Raw genomic sequence first — 21,574 nt, 5'->3', positions numbered from 1 at the left:
TCTCGACTCTTATGAGATCCTTGTATGTTGTGGTGGAGATAAGTTTAGCCTGGGTTGTTAATGGAAGTTACGGAGAGTCTTAGCCACATTTGCATGTTTTTCCTCCGCTGAGTGGCTATTAAAAAGCTCAAGCTAACTAATGTCAACGCTGTTTTGGGATCATAGTTTGTGGTATATAACAGTGAATAAACATACGATAGTACTGATGAAAATTTTATTATTAGGGGCGTGTCAATTATTATCATTATGCACGAACCCTTCCTCTTACATGATGTCATTCCCCCACGCAGGGCTGATCTCGGTGTCGTACGACGAGTGGGATTACAACATTGAGGCCAGGGTGCGTGACGCAGTAGCCGTCATTGCCACGGCGACCTCCACCATGATCCTGGATCGGGGGCCTCACACCCTGATGAAATCCAGCTGCTTCGGAACACCTGACAAGAAGAACACCAACACTGGCCACTCCAAGGAAATACTCAGGTGGGCAAGGATTTGACTCAATTGCATAATTTATGCACTACTCAAAAAGGTTAGGTGAAAATTGCAGGTGAAATTTCAGGATGAACCTAATATGCACTGTGACCTTGGTTATTACTGTGTCCAACTGTTCAATATTTCATGACTTTTTCGCACTACTTGCTGTTCTCAAACTAAGAGATGAACTGCAAAATTCACAACAGGAGTTTGATCCACGAATCAAACAAACCATTTCCAAGGACGGTCTACCTCTGTGCATTTCCGTGACTGTCGTTTTGGTCTCATGATGTCAAAATATGTTAGTTTTTCCCAAATTAGAAAGAATATATGCCCGTGAGTATTGTTACCTGTCTGTATGTGTTACTACAGCGTTTGTGTGTGAATATTCGTTATTTGAAGGTAAATCCTTCCCGTGACCAAATGCTAATACCAGCTACCCTGTCAATAGGATTTTCCATTGACTTAATGCATAAGCATTAATCTGGCGAGTTCTAAAACGATGTGTGTTTTGTATTTAAATATAAAACGAGGAAAATAATAACCCGAACTGTGTGTGTGTGTGTGTGGGGGGGGGGGGGGGGGGGGGGGGGGGGGGGGGGGGTCAATAAAGAGCTTAAAGCACGCTCAGGGAGGGAAGATAAACATTCTACAGACTGCAAAGTACGAGCTGCTGAGGCTAGCGGCGTTAGCTTCGACCCGCATCGGGAGGCCAACCCGAATGCATGCCCGTTGATCCAGTCAAGCGATGCTGGTTTCCATTTCTCCTTACGTCATCATCTTTTTTTTGTTGTCCTGTTCGGCTGTTAGGTCAACCAGAATGGAAAATCTGTATCCCTTTTATGCCGGAACAGTTTTTACTGCGTCACAGTGGAGTTTTTAAGCTTCCGAGAAGAAGCATTCAGGACAAGGGTCGTGATCCCGGCTGTACAACTGAAGTGGGGTGGGATTAATTATGTAAATTATAAAAGTCGACAGGACGAGAGTATAAGTGAGGGGATACACAAGCGATTTGCATATTCATGAATTATTTGTCACAGTAAGTGTGTGACAGGATGTGTCAGTGATAAAAGAATTTCAGATCAACGCTGAAAATGCAGTTCTGGGCCTTTTTCGGCAGGTGATTTAGAAATTTGCACTGGCCCGAGTGAGCCAGTGTCAGTGCGTACTTGGTGGCCCGACACAGCGGCGTAGTGGCCCTCGGGCCACAGTTATTGTCAGACCCTGAAAACGTCATAAATTGACAATCGAATCATTCGTGGGATAAGCAAAACAAGTTGATCAGATATTTCATCTTGAGGAAGGATCAGACCTTTTGTGAACTGTCGTCTTAGTAATCATGTCAATGCCTGGAGCAAGAATGTGAGCTCAGCTGATCAATAACAGATGAAATGTTAAGAGATGGACCCGAAGTGCCGGAGAACTAAATCATACTCCAACTTTTCATTGCCTGAAGCAGAGTTAACAGTCGATACAGTGCGGCAACGCACGTGCGCTTCACCAAGATCTTTAGTACGCACACGCAAACACGTGCACACTGCACCCGAGAAGTGTGTGTTAAACAGGACAGGACAAACTTTTGAACAGCAGATAGAGGAACACTTACTGGATACAAAAAGCATTATTTGTTGTCTTCCTGGGAACATCCTTGTTTTGCCTTTTGGCACATTACAGAAAAGCAGGAGCGCCGCTGTTCAATAATTCATCCCAGTTTGAATTCACGGGCAGTGTTCTTACGCTTCACGTTGAGCACACGTTCCACCTTCCAACTGCGGGAATAGCACATTTGTTAAAAAATCTTAAAAAATAATTTTTATTTATTTATTTATTTCATCCAAACACATTTGAAAACACAATGGTTTTAGCTTGGCCTTGAGACAAGACCGTTTTATTTTTTTTGTTTGGCTTTCAAAAGATGACTGCTGCCTTTCACCCCACTTTTCTTCATTTTCATTACTGCCACTGGAATTTGGTGAATGTGGAAGCAGTCAAAAGATGATAACACTTCCTTAGCCCCTAGAGCATGTCACCATGTTGATTTTGATGTATTACTGTAAATTTGTTTTTTTCCCCCCTTGTGATAACGGGAGCATTTGTACATATTGTCGTAGCATCCTCTCCCAGCAGTATTCAGATAACAATAACACCACAAACATAAATATTTCAGTCCCCAAAGGCCAAGGTGTGACTCGGAGTGAGCGCTCAATCATCCTTTATGTGTGTGTGTATGTGTGTGTGTGTGTGTGTGTCTGGAAGAGAATGAATGATGTTTTTTCAAGCAACCATTCCATCCATCCATCCATTTTCTACCGCTTATCCGAGGTCGGCGGGTCACGGGGGCAGTAGCTTTAGCAGGGATGCCCAGACTTCCCTCTCCCCAGCCACTTCATCCAGCTCTTCCGGGGGGAACCCGAGGCGTTCCCAGGCAAGCCGAAAGACGTAGTCTCTCCAGCGTGTCCAGGGTCGTCCCCGGTGGGACGTGCCCGGAACACCTCACCGGGCAGGTGTCCGTGAGGCATCCGAATCAGATGCCCCAGCCACCTCATCTGGCTCCTCTCGATGTGGAGGGACAGCGGATGAAGTGCGCTTAGAAATTCTGTCCATAAAAGTTATGAACATAATTGGTGACAAAGGGCAGCCGTGGCAGAGTCCAACCCTCACCGGGAACGAGTCCGACTTACTGCCAAAATTTGCGGACCAAACTCTGACTCCGGTCGTACAGGGACCGAACAGCCCGTATCAGGGGGTTCGGTCCCCCTTACTCCCGAACCACGTATTCTCCTCAGCTGCGCCCCATCCCCACAATACACAGTGTTGATGGTGCGCTGCTTTCCTCTCCTGAGACGCCGGATGATGGACCAGAATTTCCTCAAAGCCGTCCAGAAGTCTTTCTCCATGGCCTCACTGAACTCCTCCCATTCCCGAGTTTTTGCTTCAGCGACCACCAAAGCTGCATTCCGCTTGGCCAGCCGGTATCCATTAGCTGCCTCAGGAGTCCCACAGGCCAAAAAGCCCGATAGGATTCCTTCTTCAGCCCCCACGACAGCCACTGACCAACTTACGGACAGAGCTCTGGCCGGCCGCCTCAGCAATGGAGGCACGGGACATGGTCTACGCGGATGTCCCCCGCCTCCCCCGGAACGTGAGCAAAGTTCTGTCGGAGGTGGGAGTTGAAACTCCTTCTAACAGGGGATTCCCCCAGACGTTCCCAGCAGACCCTCACAATACGTTTGGGCCTGCCACGTCGGACCGGCATCTTCGGAGCCACCATCGGAGCCAACTCACCACCAGGTGGTGATCAATTGACAGCTCCACCCCTCTCTTCACCCGAGTGTCCGAGACATCACAAGTCCGATGACACGACCACAAAGTCGATCATCGACTTTTCCCAGGGGGGAATGCTGTCAGTTACACACACACACTGCTGTCAGTTACACACACACACACACACATGCTTGCACAATCTCACGGGGTCGAATGAGCTCATCCTAGCATTTTCTCGTGTATCATGTGTACCCGCCAAAATGTACACGCAATAGAAGTGTTATTTCAACGGTTGTAGCACACGGAACGCTCACCCTGAAAGACAGAAGCAATAACAAGGCCTTATGTATGTGCACGGTGCAGGAGGATCGCTACAGACCACAGTGGGCTGCATGCGTAGCGTATTAACACGCCATCCTGTCAGCAGTGATGGACGGAGATGGGAGGCCCCTGTGACTCATGCTTTCAAATTAGTTTAGGGCTGCTTGACCTTATGGGGCACACATCACATTTACACACACAAACACACACACAAACACACATACATTAAATACACACGAACGAGCCAGCCACGCTAGAACATATACATACTCGAAACAGATACTGTAATAATAATGTAATAACAGAGAGATCTGCGGAGACTACTCGATGACTCGGGTCCCACAGAGAGAATGATGAAATGAGAAAATGTGCTCCAAATGGTTTTGGAGGAGCCGCTCAGGGCTTTCTTGGTGAAGAATGTTCAGGGAAATTATTATTATTATTATTATTATTATTATTATTATTATTATGATTTGTTGATGCTGTGTGTGCAAATGTGAATGTGACTGCTGCCGCACAAAACACGCAGATTTCTTTCAAGGTGGTTACGTTCAAGATATCTTGTGTCCAACAAACATACGGGACATTAACGACTTGGCGCAAAAGATCACTAATGCCGTAACCGCTATTTATGATGCGACTGCAGCGAAAGAAAAGGATAGAAATCGGGTCTTGATGTGTTTTGTGCAATTAAAAAACGTCAATATCTACTACTTATTTTCTAATAATTTCTGCAGATTTGTCTATTCATTGTCTTTGCTAATAAATGTGTTGACTTGGTGAGGGACTTCATGACTTCACCGTGCATCTTGAGAGAAGTACACGGCTTGCCCGCTTTTTGCCCAACTGTCTGCGTGTGCAAGTTGGCTGTGAGCTTAAAGCGAAGAAGACAATCTTCACTGCAGGCCACGAGAGGCGTGCGCTCGCCTCTCTCTCGCACTCGCCTCCTCTTATGTCACCTCTTAAAGTCGTTCCTCCTGCGACGGCTGCAGCATGGCCGTCCCATTTTGCATCTCCAGTATAGGACTCTTTAAAAAGCTGCTTTTAATGACGCTGTAATGTTGAATCAGTAAGCCGTCACATGTCACTTCAACCGTCCCGCCGTTCTATAAATACATACTGTACATCTGTACAGTAGATTGTGAAGAGGCGGGATTAGTGTTGATTTCAGTGGTGCTCGTTGAGGTCTGGACAAATCCTGACGAGATGCCACAAAAAGTACCACGCAATAGGCAAAATCTGCGAAGTAGTGATCGCAATGTTTTGTTTTTATTTATTTATACATATTTTAAAGCTGTATAAACCTCCCCTGACTCTTATTAATCATTTTCTCCACACTCCTGTTAACCTCTACCATACTCTTATAAGTGTTTTTCTATACATATAATAATGCACACTATTACTGTACATGATGTATATTTAATTCTTTGAAATATGTTTTATTGAATTTTTAACAGTTTTAATGTTTTAGGCTGGAAACCACTTATTTTAGCAATAAATCCCAATCCCCTGATATGGTAAATTATGTGCAATATAAATGAATATGAAACGAAAACTGCAATGCACTGAATCCAACAGGTGAACCGTGATATTGCGAGGGAACACTGCACTTTCTACTCCTTACTTTGTCAAAATGCAGTGTTACTTCTTTTTCAACCGCCGTGCATGAAAAAGACAAATAAAAAGAGGTAAAGTCAACCGCAGTTGAGATCGTGATTGATCGAGATCACTAGTTACTTACAGCCTGCAAATGGAGGGGGGGGGGGGGGGGGGAATAGACAGCAGCAACATGGAGGAACGTGAACCAGGGAGCATTGATGAAGAGGGCAATAGATTGTGAGAAGGAAGATATTGCGATTTAAGAGAATTGTTTGATGAAGAATGATTCATGGCATATACGTTGTCTTGTTCCAGCCTAAAAAAAATAAAAACACAAGCTTCTCTGTCTAATTTTAAAAAAAAAAATTAAAAAAAAGTGTGGTGTATTTATTCAGTTATCATTTGTTAATTCATCTTTTTTTTTTTTTTTTTTTTTTTTTTTTTTACAGAGCACGCTGTTTTACCTTAGCCAATGCTAGCAAGCTATCAAAACGGGTATTGTGTATAATTGACAGTAAAAATTGGTTTGTATTTTTTACTTTTGTAGTACACTTCAGACTCTGTACTTTTTTTTGTCAGTGAGGCAATTTAGAGTCTTCAGTGAACCGAATATGCGGAGGAAGCCGCAGTACCTGTTAAATCATCAGACGAATTGCAATTTTAACTATGTGATATTGGAAAAGCAGACCGAGTAGAAAATGAGATTAGTTCATGTTTTTTTTCCATGCCGTTTTGCGTTTGACGTTTATCCAAGATTTCACTTTGCTGCGCTCATCTGTAGGAGGAAGAATCTGTAATTGAGGTCAAAACGTTTAATTTTCTGTAAATATCCTTGAGCTGTTTTTGAAACTAAGGAGTTAGGCTGGACTTCTATTTCAGTGTGGCCTGCGGCAGCAAGTGTGCTGGGAGAGCGTCAGGTTGTATTCATCACTTTAAGCTGTTTTCAGTCATCTTTCCTCGCTTACATTTTTACACTTATTGTGTCGTAAAATTCAAGCCGTCCATCTCTTTTGCTCTCACGCACGTGGAAATGTAATGTCTGTTTCAGGATTCTTCTGGTGTAGAAATGCGCCGCTAGTAGCATCAATTAGCGGTGCCTTTTCGGGAATTTAGTCAAAGGTTTTTATGCTTTAAAAGAACCACAGAATAATTAGAATTTCACGTGCTGACTGAAAATAGACGGTATGAATATTTGATGCTGGGAAGCAGCAGGTGTGTGTTGGCATGTTAAAGCCGAGCTCATGTTTGGAATGCGAGAGGAGCCTGTTTTACATCAGGCCTCCTGTCACACCACAGGTTGCTGGTTGCTGTTTGAAGTCTGCAGCTCACCTGGTCGCCTCTCGGTGCCCCACAAGCGTCACGCAGCACCACTGGAAAAATCATTAAAGGCCTTCCATCGCTGGAGCACGGCTTGGAATTTATGCAGCACATGATTCAATATTTCAGTTCTTTTTCATGTATATTTTCCATTTTGACCTCTGCTGTGATAAAAGCTGATTTGATGCTATTCAGTTAAAATATCACAACTTTTCACACTTTGAACTTAAGTGTCAACTGCAGCTTTAGTCAAAGTTTCTTTTTCTGGAGTCTTTTGACGATTTATTGCACCAAAGAAACTTCAGTCAAACTGTTACATTGCACTGCTTGTCTGCCTGTTTGTACAAGTTTAAAACAATAATAGAACGTCAAAACATTTGAACAGTTTTACCTGAGACAAAATAACAGTTGACAACGGCGTTAGCGTGCGTAGTGTTGCAAGCGTCTCATTTATTAACTCATAAAAGTCCACGCAAAAAAACTTCCTGCACTGCAAAACATAACAAAACACATTACACACTACTTCACGTAACTTCCTGAGGAAATGCTTCTCTAAAATTTGATATCAGGAAAAAAGCCCCCTTAGTCAAAGACAAAGCAAAACACAGAGTGAGTCACCTGAGGCTCGCTGAATTGATGTTTAATGTGATATGTTGCTGCCTTTTTGTAATTGCATTCATTTTGGAACTTTTGTGTGGAATATTACAGGCATATTGATTCTTCCCTCAAATTCTGATTATATGTTTTTACCTTGGTGACATTTCACCTTCAAGCTTCCATTGAATATTTTGCTTGCTTTACCTCACGACAGATCCATCCATCCATCCATCCGTCCGCTCAGATCGGAACCCCCCAACGTCAATTGTGACGCAGACATGCTAACCGCTAGGCTCCACGTGCTGCCCTCGCAGTTTAACACTTCAATTAGTGTTGTTTTTGGCAGCCATCTTAATTGTAGTCTTTTGGATGAAAATGCGTATTAGTTTTAGTCACATTTTAGTCATTTCTGTATGTGGTAGTTCTACTGCAGTTGTAGTCGACGAAAACTTTCCTGTAAGCATGCTGCGAGTCCTAACATTACAGAAGCCAAAATGTGCTGTTCATTTCGACACATTGGGAACAGCGACCGGCCGAAAAGGCTACATTTCAATCCGTGTTTCAGACAGTCACTCAAACATGGGTCAAGATGACAACACAGTACACTTGCTGCCCGGCCAAATATCTCTGCATGTTTTACACATAACAGTAACACACACATCCATCCATCCATTTTCTGAGCCGCTTCTCCTCACTAGGGTCGCGGGCGTGCTGGAGCCTATCCCAGCTGTCATCGGGCAGGAGGCGGGGTACACCCTGAACTGGTTGCCAGCCAATCGCAGGGCACATAGGAACAAACAACCATTCGCACTCACAGTCATGCCTACGGGCAATTTAGAGTCTCCAATTAATGCATGTTTTTTGGATGTGGGAGGAAACCGGAGTGCCCGGAGAAAACCCACGCAGGCACGGGGAGAACATGCAAACTCCACACAGGCGGGGCCGGGGATTGAACCCGGGTCCTCAGAACTGTGAGGCTGACGCTCTAACCAGTCGGCCACCGTGCCGCCGTAACACACACATAAGATAATAAATTGACGTTAGCACGACAAAGCTAACTCTAGCCTCAAGCTAGCTAGCAGCCCATTTGCACCAGGAGCTAAGTGGAAGACTATAAGCTTACAATGAAATGGGCAAATCGCATTGTACAGTATGTATAAGCTATGTTAAGCATACTTGTTGTAACTTAACTCTGGAGGAACATTGGCGTGGTGAGCACGTATGTGAACGTCTGTCAGACGTCAGACCGGCCCTTACATGTTCGTCCAGTCTCGTCAACGAAAAGTTGCACACGTCTTGGCATGTTTTAGTCATCATAGAGCCATGTTTAGCTCATCACCGTCACGGGAAAAAAGGGGCGTCATTGTTGAAAGAACAACGCTGACACAATCCCAAATGATTTCTCTATGAAAGGCAATTTTGTATCTCGCCAATGTTGATGTGCTCGTACTACGTTCTGTTCCTATATTTTCACTCAGCCCCTCTGCGACCACCTGTTGCCCCGTCCCTCCTCTGACTTAATTAGTTTTGCGCTTGTGGCTCAGCTGTGATGTTATACATCAATTTTTGTAATTTTTTTTTTATTTTTTTTTAAAAATTTTTAAGAAGCACTCTGCAATAGCAGGCGGAAATCAACATGAGTCACCATGCTGGAGATATTTAAGCTTTACGGTTGTCTCTCTATTCCCCTCACAAACGTGCGGTGAACAGTTGGTGGGTGAAGCGTGCGCAAACTGACTGCGATTGAGCTGCGTGAGATTCTGTTAGTAGCTTATCCCGGTTGCCTTTTTTTCTTCTGCTTCTTCTATTTCCAGTCAAGTCACAGGGGAACACCGACATGAGAAGGGCTCAAGCAGCTCATAAAAACCTCTTCGATAGTATGCGCTCCAAACACGAGGCCCGTGCTGCTTTCTCTAAGTCCCAGCATGCATCAGTAAAGGCGCGGGTTCAAGAATGGCCTTGAATCCTATTGATGAGTGATTTGTGGCGCCTCTCAGAGGCCAATCACGGGCATTGATCCGGCGGTGAGCGATGCGGGTAAACACTCAGCTTGAAATATGGTAAAAAAATTAAAAAAGAATTAACACAAAAAAAAACCCGCAACAGAAATGCCTCTCATTGGCTGAGATTACTGTTCCCATGGCAACACAGCTGATGGTTGTGGCTGCCTTGGTAACGCATTACATGACATTATGATGAGGTATACAAGGCATCCCCTCCCTTCCCTTGCGCTGCGGTTGTGCGTACAGCAGCAATGACAACCTCACTTAAGTACATTCTTCAGCTATCTGTACTTTACGTGTGTATTTATTTCTCTGCTGACTTTTTACTTTTCAAGTGATGCACTTGGGCCCCAGCACGAGTTGCCCCTCCCCCACTATATAAGAATTGTAGCGCCTTCGTTGGCATCCGCGGTTATCTGGCGCAATTGTGCCGTGCGGTTAGCGAGCTAGCCACGCCTACGCCCCGAAAATGCATCTTCCCTTCGGATAGTCCGCCGGCATGACCGTTTTCAGAGCGCCTCGTTGTCGGCTGTGAGTGCGCGCAGAGAATGGCGGACAAGAGATGAAAAGTCATGGCGTGGCAAACCCCCGCGGCGACCCAGTTGAATGTATTCCCGCCAACATGATAGCAACAAGTTGATCTTCTGGTGTCCTTTAAGGACACTTATCCCATGAAGTGCGCACAGTAGCATGCTGCAACCAGTAATTGTGTTGGCACAACAAAGTGTGAAGCCTCCACCCCGCCACGCGTGCGTGTGCGTGCAAGTGTTGCGTGTGTGAGTGAGAGAGGTGTGTTATTAATACAGCCACAGACGTCTTACTCAGAGCCACTCAGTGTTCTAGTGGGAGGTACTTGTGATTCAATCTTTGGCCCTTTGCTCATCTCTTTTTAATAGATTTATTGTCTCGTGTTTGTCTTTTCACACTTGGAGATGATGGGCTCATACGTTACGACTCCTCGTATGCAGACAAGAAATTTATTTCTCCGGTGGATTGTGTTCCGAGGCAGAACGTCTCCATGGTGACGGCAGCCCACAGGAAGAGTGAGGGGAAAGAAGGCGGCGGGAGAGAGAGCGAAAAAGAACGAGATGTGCACTTGTTGAGACACGTTTGCCGACGTGAGTCCTCACTGGAGGTTCGTACGCTCGCCCTCTCTTTCAGCTCTCACCTTCTGCCCTTCACTCCGTTGGCCTCCTCACATTTGTCGGCGGGAGAGCAATCAAAAAGCTGGCACGCTCGCTTTGCAGGCAGCATCTTTTCTTTCATAAAATGGGGTCACGTCCTTGAGCAATTCCGCTATCCTCCCGCCCTCCGTCACTGTTCTTGACCGGCATTCTACATCGTTCCTTTAGCTAACCTTCACCGACAGCTCGCCGCTTTTAACCAAGTGTCAAAGTGTCAAGATCGACATGGCAGAAGCGGAGTTTGCGTGTTCTTCCCGTGCTCGCGTGGGTTTTCTCCGGATACTACGGCTTCCTCCCACATTCCAAAAACGCGCACGTTAGGCTAACGAGAGACTCGAAATTGTGAATGTGAGCCAAGTGTGCTTGTTTGTCTACGTTTAGCGGAATAGAAAATGGATGGATAAGTTAAAACAACAAACATTTAAATGACCTGCAAAGGTGAGTCATGTTGCAGGCCTGCCTCACATACAGTATCTCAATTTTGAACGTTCTGAATTGGCATTCAAATATAAAACTCATCAGAAGAATGCAACACAGTACAGTACAAATACACATGCAGCGTTAATCCTTTGACCGCACGTCCTATGATAACATGTCACAACGTGACATGACAGTGGTCACGCCAAGTTTTGCCAGACATTTATTTAGATTCATATTAATTGTACCACCTTTGGGCATTCCAATTTAGAGGTTACACCTAAATTTTGTTGCGCATTCACATTTGACTTTGATGTGATTATCTTGACTATTGTGTTCGTACCTTGCGTTGTGAAAAATGACAGCAGATTGTTTCAGTTCATCTGCATCGCAAAATAAGCAAAAATAAAGTTAGGGAAAGGGAAAAGAAAGATAGACAGATATTGTGAAGTATAAAAGTTTACAATGTGGAAAGAGTGGAATAATCCCCCTGATCAGTAAGCATCGAATCCACATTTTTGACATTCAACACCTTTGACAAAAAAAGCATATCAGCGTCACTGTTGTGACAAATCCCCCGCCAACAAGGTTTTAGGCCATTGTTGTGGGTTGAATGTTGCAGATGTTGCTTATGTTTTGGTGCATGGACCTCATCTTTATTTACAGGCTGATTTTTTTATTTTTATTTTTTTTCCCTGTTCTGCCTGTCCACATCTCAAAGAGATTGACAACATAGCCTCGCAGGTGAACATGGTGTCAAATTTAAATGGTGATATTTCCCACAAACTCACCCGCGCAAGACCAAGGGCTATACGATGACGCATCTGTTGATTCCAATTTGTTCGCCGTGTCGAAATCTGTTGAAATAAACGGCATCCTTTGTTTCCAATCCCACGCGCACATTCTGACATTTGGGATTGCAATCTAATTGTCAGGTACATCATGAATGTGACGTTTGAAGGGCGTAACCTGTCATTCAGCGAAGAGGGCCACCAGATTTTCCCCAAACTGGTCATCATCCTGCTGGACAAGGACAGACAGTGGGACAGGGTAAATGTGGTGTTCGCCGTGCATCGCTTGCTTCCAGAAATCCCGCCCATCACGCGGCCCGTTTGTTGCGCAGGTGGGCAAGTGGGAGAATGGCTCTCTGTCCATGAAGTACCACGTGTGGCCTCGCTTCGAGCTGTACTCGGCGGCGGAGGAGCACGAGGACCACCTGTCCATCGTCACGCTGGAGGAGGCGCCTTTTGTCATCGTGGAGGACGTGGACCCGCTGAGCGGCACCTGCATGAGGAACACCGTGCCTTGTCGGAAACAACTCAAACTCAGGTGGGAGGAGGCCGCTGTTGCAAGTAGTTCTTTGGGATTCCAATACAAATGCTGTCTATGAAAAGTGTATTTTGATGTGCTGTCAATTCAAACTCATTGTAGGCCTGCGCTGTTTTCTGTCACACTTTGATTTTCCACTTGATCTGCATGGACTCACCATGCACCACTTATCCGGTTCAGGGTCTACTTGGCTTTCCGACAACAACATTACAATACAGTAGTGCAGTAGGCCCACGTGTTAATCAAAAATGAGGCAGAGGTTTCATTCCGAAAAAGTATATTTATATTATTATAAGACACAGTTAATATTATGCGCAGTTTAAACATTAACACTGTGCTTGAATATAGGAAAATGGATTTAAAAAAAACAAAAAATTAACAATGATTCCATTCAAATGTATTGCACATAACTGAAAAATAAAAATTGTCACTAAATAATTGCTTGGAAACACTGCAAATGTACTGTACATTAAAGTTAAATACTGTATAACTGAACTGCACTTAACAAATACACTGTAATGGATTTAAAAAATGTTTAAGGCACTGTAACATTATGCACAATTTGAACATTTAATTCAGTGATTCTCGCTAAACATTAGAGTGAGCCCGCCCACCGCTTGTGGTATTTGAACCACCGTTTGTTAATCGCTGATATAAACCCAACAAAGACACAATAAAACAATAATAACATGCCAAACTACTGTATTAACAATTTAAGTGTATCCTCCAAACATCTCTGGGTCTCTCCATTAGAAATGAAGGTGATACAAGCTAGCCCTATTAAAATATTGTTTTGTATTTTTGGAAGTTCCATCTTAGCATGCTCAATTGTGCTGTAAGCGCCACATTAACAAATTCACTTTCCCATGTCGCCTCTCGTGTCTCCTGGTTGTTGCTATGTTTCTTCGTTGTTTTTGTCAGATCACTTTTGATCACTTGAGATTTCTGTCTTGGAGAACTGTATTCTGGATCGGTGTTGAAACGGAATCTTTATGGGTGTGGGTCTGTAACAGATTTTAAAAACGCACACACACATTACAAACAATTGAATTGTTTTGTGGAACAGATGATTGACATTTCCATTCATTACTATGGGAAAGCTGATTTGAGATACACGTGTTGTTGATTTGTTTTTTGCTTTGTGCCTTGTTTTTTTTTTCATGTGAAATTACTTTCTTTTTAGAAGACGTGGTCACAGCCTTGCTTGGTCATAGACAGATTCCCCCCCCCCCGTGTTGCATACTTTATGGAATATATTACAGTACCTCAGTAATCATGAGGGTGGCTCACATGCATGATATGAATTCATAACCTCATGACTTTGTACTTGTGGTCTCTTTGTGCATTCATTTAACTTAAAAAAAAAAAAAAAGAAAGAGACAAATCAAACATAATTGGCCTTTGCGTGACATTTGCTTCTCTCAACATACTGTACGTACAGCATTACTATTAAAAAGAAGCATTGCATTCCTGCATTTGTGTGACTGCTGAGCACTATTTTGCACTACTCAACAGTCCCCTTGCTGGCTCTTGACAGGTTCTATTTCTTACCACATTGCAGTATCACACTCATCGGAAGTGAAATATGGAAATGTGTGCAGTATATACAGTCTGTCTCTCTCTTTATCCAATTTGTCTTTATAATTGAAACCACGGCCTTTTTTTCATTTCTCCCTCCTCTCCCTTTCACCCGTCAGCAACCAGACGGGCGATTCGGGCATCTACATCAAGCGCTGCTGCAAAGGTTTTTGCATCGACATTCTGAAGAAGATCGCCAAGGCGGTCAAGTTCACCTACGACCTCTACCTGGTCACTAACGGTAAACACGGCAAGAAGGTGAACGGGACGTGGAATGGCATGGTTGGAGAGGTGAGCACTCTTTATACTGTATTATTTAGTGAATAAAGTCAAGGTCAAAGAGAAAAATGCAAGATTATGTTAATAATGTCTGAATTTTCTAAGAATAAAATGTTGCTATCATGCAAAATTTCTATTTTACAATGAAAATGAAACGAGGAGAATAAAGTCATTGTTACAAGAAAAAAAAATCATAATGTCACATTCTTAATTATAAGCGAATACAGTGCTGAATCTGACGAGAAAAACTAAAATAATGAATAATATAATTAAATACTTTAAATAAATAAAGTTGTAATATCATAAAGGTAATAAGTGAGTAAAGTTTTAATATTATGAGTTAAAAAGAGCTGAAACTGTCATTTGTAGTCTGAGAAAAATCTATGTACAAACTGTACATTACAATATGCAGTACATCAATGGAAATATGAAAATCTGAGGAACTGCGCTTCCGAGGCAAATAAAATTCAATTGGCTCACAGAGCTTCAGAAATATTTTTTTTCTTTTGCCGTCCTCTTTGAAATGTTTGCGCCATGTCGAAATCTGCTTCCCAGTTAGCGTTTGGCACACGTTTGGCTGCGTTCTAGCATTTTCTGACTCGCGAGAAAAGTGCCTTGAAGTGCTACTGAATGTCCTTCTTAAGAAGGCATGAACATTCCACTGAAGTTTAACGTTTTGCACATCTCGTTTGTTTGAGACCATTTGAACGTAAACCGGCTCTGGTGTGAGAAAAGGAAGTGTCGGATGCTCGGCCGGCATTGTTGTCCTGCCTCAACTCTCGCCTCGAGCCTCACGCAGCGAACGAAGCAAACGTTTGCAGATGAGCTGGTTGATTGTTTGCACACATTGAAGGGGCAAACTTGTAGGTAGGGATTGAATTACTGTGAAATTATGTTAAAAAAAACAATAGTCAATGTGCCAATACTGTAATGTGATTCTATAAACATTTGTCTGTTCCTGAGAAAACTACACACCGAAATCCCTCATTTGTTAGTTTTGTTTATTCATCTTTAAAAGCGATGGAGAAACAAATATATCAATTACAACCGCCTTTTCCGGAAGGTCCTATATTTATCACTCTGTCAAGTCATTCACTCCGTTTACAGACGTGTGTTGTTGATACCGCAGCCAGGGAGAGGTTGTCGTGCCCGCAGGAATTTACGTTTTAGATCGGCTTAATTAAATCACCTCAAGGGCTTGTGCCTAATTCACATTATCAAGCACATGCCGCCCGCCTTCCACCTGGCGTGAGGGGACGCGAGTCGTCAGCTCCACACAACCTCGGGCGGAGGACGTTGAGGCTGCGAACGGGAGATGGAGACGGGAAGTGTGCTCGTGTGTGTGTGTGTGTGTTGCATTACACACAACTTGAGGGATTGTCAAGCCGTTAAGAATCAATGTGACGTGCCACTTCATTGATCATGGCAAGGTACGGGTGACATTAATCTCATCTGAACAGAAATGGGGTAAGCTGTGCGGCCTGATAGAAAATTCATAAACCCTCGCCTACCATACGCGCCGTTGTATTATTTCTATGAGATACATCTTCTGTACGTGGAGGTTATGCTAATGGCGAGTGCGCCAATGGCCTAAGGCGCTAACGAGTTAACTTTACCGAGCACAAAAGATGATAATGTGTGAAAACCAAGAATAAAACGGGATACAATTCCCGCAAATCTAATTTACATTTTTATTCATAGCCGGATTTTATAGAATTTGAGGCTCGAAGGGAGGTCAAGGTCAAGGTTACGTCAAGGCACCGAGATAATCCCCTTTTCTCTCTTGCGGTTATTCATCACATCGAGGTCTTCTTCTCTGCGTTGCATTCACTGACCGCCTGGGTGTGTGTGCGTGTGTGTGTGTCAGGTGGTGCTTAAGAACGCTCACATGGCGGTGGGCTCGCTCACAATCAACGAGGAGAGGTCAGAGGTCATCGACTTTTCCGTGCCGTTCATCGAGACGGGAATTAGCGTGATGGTTTCCCGTAGCAACGGCACCGTGTCACCTTCTGCCTTCTTAGGTGAGAAGACGCTTGAGAGAAAAGAGGATTTTTTTTGGGGGGGGGGGGGGGGGTGTAACCTACCCTTTGATATTTGATGTAAAACTCACCTACTCAACGTTTTGCTGTAGCGCCGTCTTTTGGCCAAGCAACTATGTTGGAGTGAGGGGAGGAGCTCTGTTTGGTCAGGCCATAGCCTTGTCTAATAGAGAAAAAGGGACTTTGCTGCCATCTTGTCGCATCTTTAGGCAATAGCAAACCGTGTCAATTATTTCCAACAGCTGGGCTTGACTGTATGTGCTTGTCGAGGTGATAACGCTCAATTTTGATTGAAACGGTCAGAGAAGGATTAATTCAAAACAATTTACTTTGTTTATCACCTCAAATATCCATCCATGAATTTACCATATTGCCCATACAACCCTTATTCGAATCAGCGGTGAACTCGAACCTAAACCGGCAGCCTGGACTCATCACCAGCCAATCGTAGGACACATATGGACAAACGAGCATTCACTCGCGGCAATTCGGAGTCTTCGATGAACTTAACCTGCGTGTTGAAGAAGAACTCGGAGAAAACCCACAGAAGCGCGGGGAGAACATGTAAACGCCACACAGGACGGCCTGAGCGGAGACTCCAACCCCGAACTGAAGATGCCTAAAAATGATCCCGTTTCAATTTATTGCGCCTAAAATTCTGATTTATTGATGACAAATAATGTATCTTTGTTGGTCTATCTATACCATTGATGGATAGTGACGCGCAGAACAATTAAATGCGCTTCCACTACAGGCCGAAGGTCCAATTAACCTGTCCACCCCACCTGCTGTGCCATTCATACAACAACAACAATAATAGCTCCGTGTTCAACATAAATGGCCCAGATTTCACACTGACTTAATGTGATTATAATTACATCAGAATATATACCTTTTGTGACATTTTTGGTTGGCAGTGTGCTATGAGGTTTTCCATCCAACCGTTCTTTGCGCCGCTTTATCCTCACTCGGGTCGCGACTGTGAAATCTTTCTCATGTAAAATGTGCCTCGGCTCAAAGGTTGCGCAACACCTATCGACTCTTGTATTGGATGTCACTGGAGAAGAAGAAGAAGAATCATCATCTTTGATTGTCATGAACATGCATGCATGCATACGGAATTGGCACACTGGAGTGTGCAGGTGTTGCAGCGCGGAATAAAGAAGAAGTCCGCAGCTAACCTAAGCGTGCCCTCGTGTTGCAGAGCCCTTCAGTGCTGACGTGTGGGTGATGATGTTTGTGATGCTGCTGATCGTGTCTGCCGTGGCCGTGTTTGTGTTCGAGTACGTCAGCCCGGTGGGTTACAATCGCTGCCTGGCAGACGGCAGAGGTGAGAGCACAAACACACACACACACACGCACTCGCGCTGAGTCATTTTCACGCTGCGATGAATTACCTTGAATGTTCAACTTGTGCATTATCACCCATGAGGAGAGCCGTGATTTTCTATTTGTGGAGCATTTACCTCCATGGAGACTAACTTAAGTTTTATTTTATTTTTTTTAATGAAAAGGCTTGTTTCACACAATCAGAAAAGTGTCAAAGCACGAGCAAAAGGATCCTCTGTTCACACTCCGTCACCGCTCTTACTGCGCCTCTCTCAATTATTACACCAGCGTTACGCCACCTTCTCCCCTCGTTTTGTAAAAAGGCCGAATGCACTCGAGCACTTCTATTACCGCGCGTTGAAAATATTTGTCAGTTTGAACAACGCGTGGCAGAACGCAGCGCCGCTACCCGCTGGGTGCCAAACGCAGTGGCCGGTTTCAATTAATTTTCCCATCAAAGTCGGCACATTGGATTTCTTCGCTTTTCCTGTAGGTTTTATAGAGCCCGACTGTCAGCATTGAATTGGCCTGATGCAACAGCAGCCACTCAAGATCAAATCTGTAATCTGTAAAAGTGTTTTATTGCTGTTCACAGCCTTTTTTTTTTTTTTTTGCTTTCGGGGGAGAAATGAGCGGTTGAGTCAGACCAACATTTCCTGGTGGAGTCTTTTGTAAATGTCTCCTGACAGAGAGGAAAAACGTCATTGTTTGTGCATCCTATGTTGGGGATAAACACTCAGTTATGTAAAGCTGCTTCAGATGCGGAACAATTGCAGCCCGCTGTGCCTGCCGGTGCCCCTCCACGATGACACACAGTGGGACCTACCCACCTACCTACACACCCGCACGCACACGGGTCGAACGGTTTTCTCGCAGTTAAGGTTGTCTTTGTGGTGGCTGCTCGCACATGTCACCATACAGGCACAATATCAGATGTGGCTGCTAAATTGAAAAGTACAGAGATTTGGTTGGCACTGTCAGAGAGGTATTCCTTGAACAATGTTTATTGTTGTGGATGTAGTTTCCTGTAGTGTGGAAATACGCTGCATCACATTGAAAGCTGTTTCTAATATTTTGTGGGAGATGCAGAGGGCAGCCAAAATTTTAGAAACATTTTTCAATGGGAATTTCCAAGATAAGGAGAATCAATTGGAATTTACAGTAATTAAGTGGATGATACCGGAAATTTTGAAAGGTGCGGATGAGTTAAAAATATATCTCGTAACTTTTGATTTTTCTCTGATTAAATTGAATTTCTGTTTTACAATGTAAGGTTTGTCTACTATCTATGCCAGCGATGTGAAGTGACAGGCAGAGGAATGAAGATCCCGCAAGGTCCAATTAACCTGTGCAGCCACCTGTTGCCATTCTTAAAGCAGGAAGTTGCGCTTTAGATTAGCTTTGTGCTCAACTGAACTGCCATAGATTTGACCTTTTAGTAAGTACATTTTTTGGAGTCCATTGAGACAAAGGTATTATTTCAACACACACACACACACCTTGGCTCATGACTAGTTTGTACAGGAGCACCTAATAAAATGTGGACGGTCAGTGTACATTCCCCGACACACGAAAAATGCAAATCTATCTCCATCGAGTTCCTCCGACAGCATTGAGGCTCCCTCCCGCCATCCTCTATTTTGCTTTTTTTTCCTCCACTGCCTGCCAGAGCCCGGCGGTCCCTCCTTCACCATCGGAAAAGCCATCTGGCTGCTTTGGGGTCTGGTGTTCAACAACTCCGTTCCGGTGCAGAATCCCAAAGGTACCACCAGTAAGATCATGGTGTCAGTGTGGGCCTTTTTCGCCGTCATCTTCCTGGCTTCCTACACTGCCAACCTGGCAGCCTTCATGATCCAGGAGGAGTATGTGGACCAGGTGTCGGGACTGTCAGACAAAAAGGTGGGAATACACGATAGTCAGTCGACTTTCTGGGGTGATGGATGTAGAAATTGGGCTCTGCTTGGAGGAAGTTACAATACGTCGGTGTCGCTCGCTCAGGGTTTCACTGGAAGTTTTGTCTTGGCAACCGAACCGCTATTGCTGAACACTTTCTTTCCAAGAATGCTGGTCATTGAAATAGAAGAAAACCAGTTCAACGGTCACACTCTTGCCAAACCTTTTATTAACTGTACATACTTTGATTTACTAACATTTTAACATCTTTTAAGTGTGATAATAAGTGAAAGGTTCAAACGCAAAAGCCGTCGAGCGCCGACAAATATACAGAGCCACGCCTACTAGCAGACTGCCTATCATGGCGTCCTTCGATGGTGCCTTTCCTAACTCTGCAATCCCAAACAACTACTACATAAAATGTCTTGCCATCATGTGACGCATTCCAAGAGAGATAATGTCATGAAACAATTCGGTGTAGTGATGTCGGTCATGACGTCATGACGGGAATTGTTGGGTTTTTTTCCCCACTTTCATTTTTTTTCTGTTAGACAACTTTCACTGGGCATATTCATACTGTTCGTCCATTACTCCAGTTAGAGGACAAAAGACAAGAAGCAACTAAAACAAACAAAAACAAGTTCACCACTGTATGAAACTGTAATCAAAATTATATGTATATATATAAAATATTACAACATGTGAATACATTATTTTAAAATAGGGAGTTACTTTTCAATCACCCTGTATATATATATATGAGCAATACTTGCAGTCTTAGCAAATAACGAAGGTTGGATCCAAAGATCATTTGCGATTAAATAATTGTGACACAATTCCTTCCTGCTTTCAATGTGAGTCTGTCTACTTGACTTCCTGTTTGTGTTCGTCTTCTCTTCACACATTCTTCAAGGCTGCCAGTTAAGAAGTTGAAACTGTTTTTGTCAAACAACACAAGGAATTAAACGGTATTCTCATTGTAAAAAAAATAAATAATAATATAAATTATTCACCAGTTTCAGTTTCTTTCTGAATTTGTATACCCTGTTTAATGAGCTGCAGACTATTTTCAAGTTGATTTTCGTACAGTGCGTCAGTCCTCGAGACGCTCCCATGTACATTTAGCTAATTTAGGCTTCCCAAAGCATCGTTCTGTCCTCTGCTCAACAGTGCATTAAAGGCTATTTGATGCGTCTCAGTGCCTTTTCTATGCTAACGAGCACTCCTCTGTCATTTTCTCTTTGCGGTTTCTTTTCCGGAAACCGCCACCCCCGTCCCCACCTTCAAAAACAACAGTTCCAGAAGCCTAACGAGTTCTCGCCGCCGTTCCGCTTTGGCACCGTGCCCAACGGGAGCACAGAGCGCAACATCCGCAACAACTACCGGGACATGCACAGCTACATGACCAGCTTCCACCAGAAAAACGTGGACGAGGCCCTGTACAGTCTCAAGAACGGGTAAGGAGGGCTGAGGGAAGCGGCCTCAGACGGGAGGACGAATGGAGGGGCTGATGTAGGGATGAAAGGGAGGAGGAAAAAAGAGGTCCTCTAATGATGCAATCATAAGAAAATATCATGAAGGACATAGAGGAGGGAGACAGAGGAAGAGCGAGTGTTCTGAGCAATGTGGGTGGGCACTGACATATAGCAAAATAGCAAACTGAACGTACAGCCACTGCTTCTCAAAGCGAATTAATAACTCATCCAGTGTTTACTGGATGAGTAAATGCAAATATGATGTGACAGTGACCCTCCGTTAGAGATCGCGCTGACTTAGTCGAGCCCAAAGGCATCGTCTGCTGGCAAGTTGGAGAGCGTGGATCAGGAAGGATCACGCGGCGTCCCCAGCCGCTCATCACTTTGTGTTGTTATTATCAATTAAGCTCAAGAACTACATTTACGTCAACGTTCAAAAATGGTGGTGTCATAGCATGAGTAGATTCAGATAA

The 21,574-nt window shown here is 44.0% G+C and overlaps 1 protein-coding gene across 4 annotated transcripts in view; it reads left to right on the top strand.

The window, feature by feature from the left end:
• The window catches only part of grin2bb (glutamate receptor, ionotropic, N-methyl D-aspartate 2B, genome duplicate b), an 86,832-nt gene that overhangs the window by 54,065 nt on the left and 11,193 nt on the right, over positions 1 to 21,574 (top strand). For all 4 annotated transcript variants that reach the window (XM_061771456.1, XM_061771457.1, XM_061771453.1 and 1 more), the window contains 8 exons: positions 291 to 483; positions 12,115 to 12,229; positions 12,303 to 12,508; positions 14,206 to 14,377; positions 16,233 to 16,386; positions 17,609 to 17,734; positions 19,403 to 19,632; positions 20,923 to 21,083. In XM_061771456.1, coding sequence (XP_061627440.1) covers positions 291 to 483; positions 12,115 to 12,229; positions 12,303 to 12,508; positions 14,206 to 14,377; positions 16,233 to 16,386; positions 17,609 to 17,734; positions 19,403 to 19,632; positions 20,923 to 21,083 — 1,357 coding nt within the window. The remainder of the gene's footprint in view (positions 1 to 290; positions 484 to 12,114; positions 12,230 to 12,302; positions 12,509 to 14,205; positions 14,378 to 16,232; positions 16,387 to 17,608; positions 17,735 to 19,402; positions 19,633 to 20,922; positions 21,084 to 21,574) is intronic.

This window comes from Phyllopteryx taeniolatus, chromosome 4, assembly GCF_024500385.1.
Source record: "Phyllopteryx taeniolatus isolate TA_2022b chromosome 4, UOR_Ptae_1.2, whole genome shotgun sequence".
Taxonomy (NCBI): domain Eukaryota; kingdom Metazoa; phylum Chordata; class Actinopteri; order Syngnathiformes; family Syngnathidae; genus Phyllopteryx; species Phyllopteryx taeniolatus.
The sequence above is the reverse complement of the archived record's forward strand: the minus strand, read 5'-3'. Positions and strand labels throughout refer to the sequence as shown.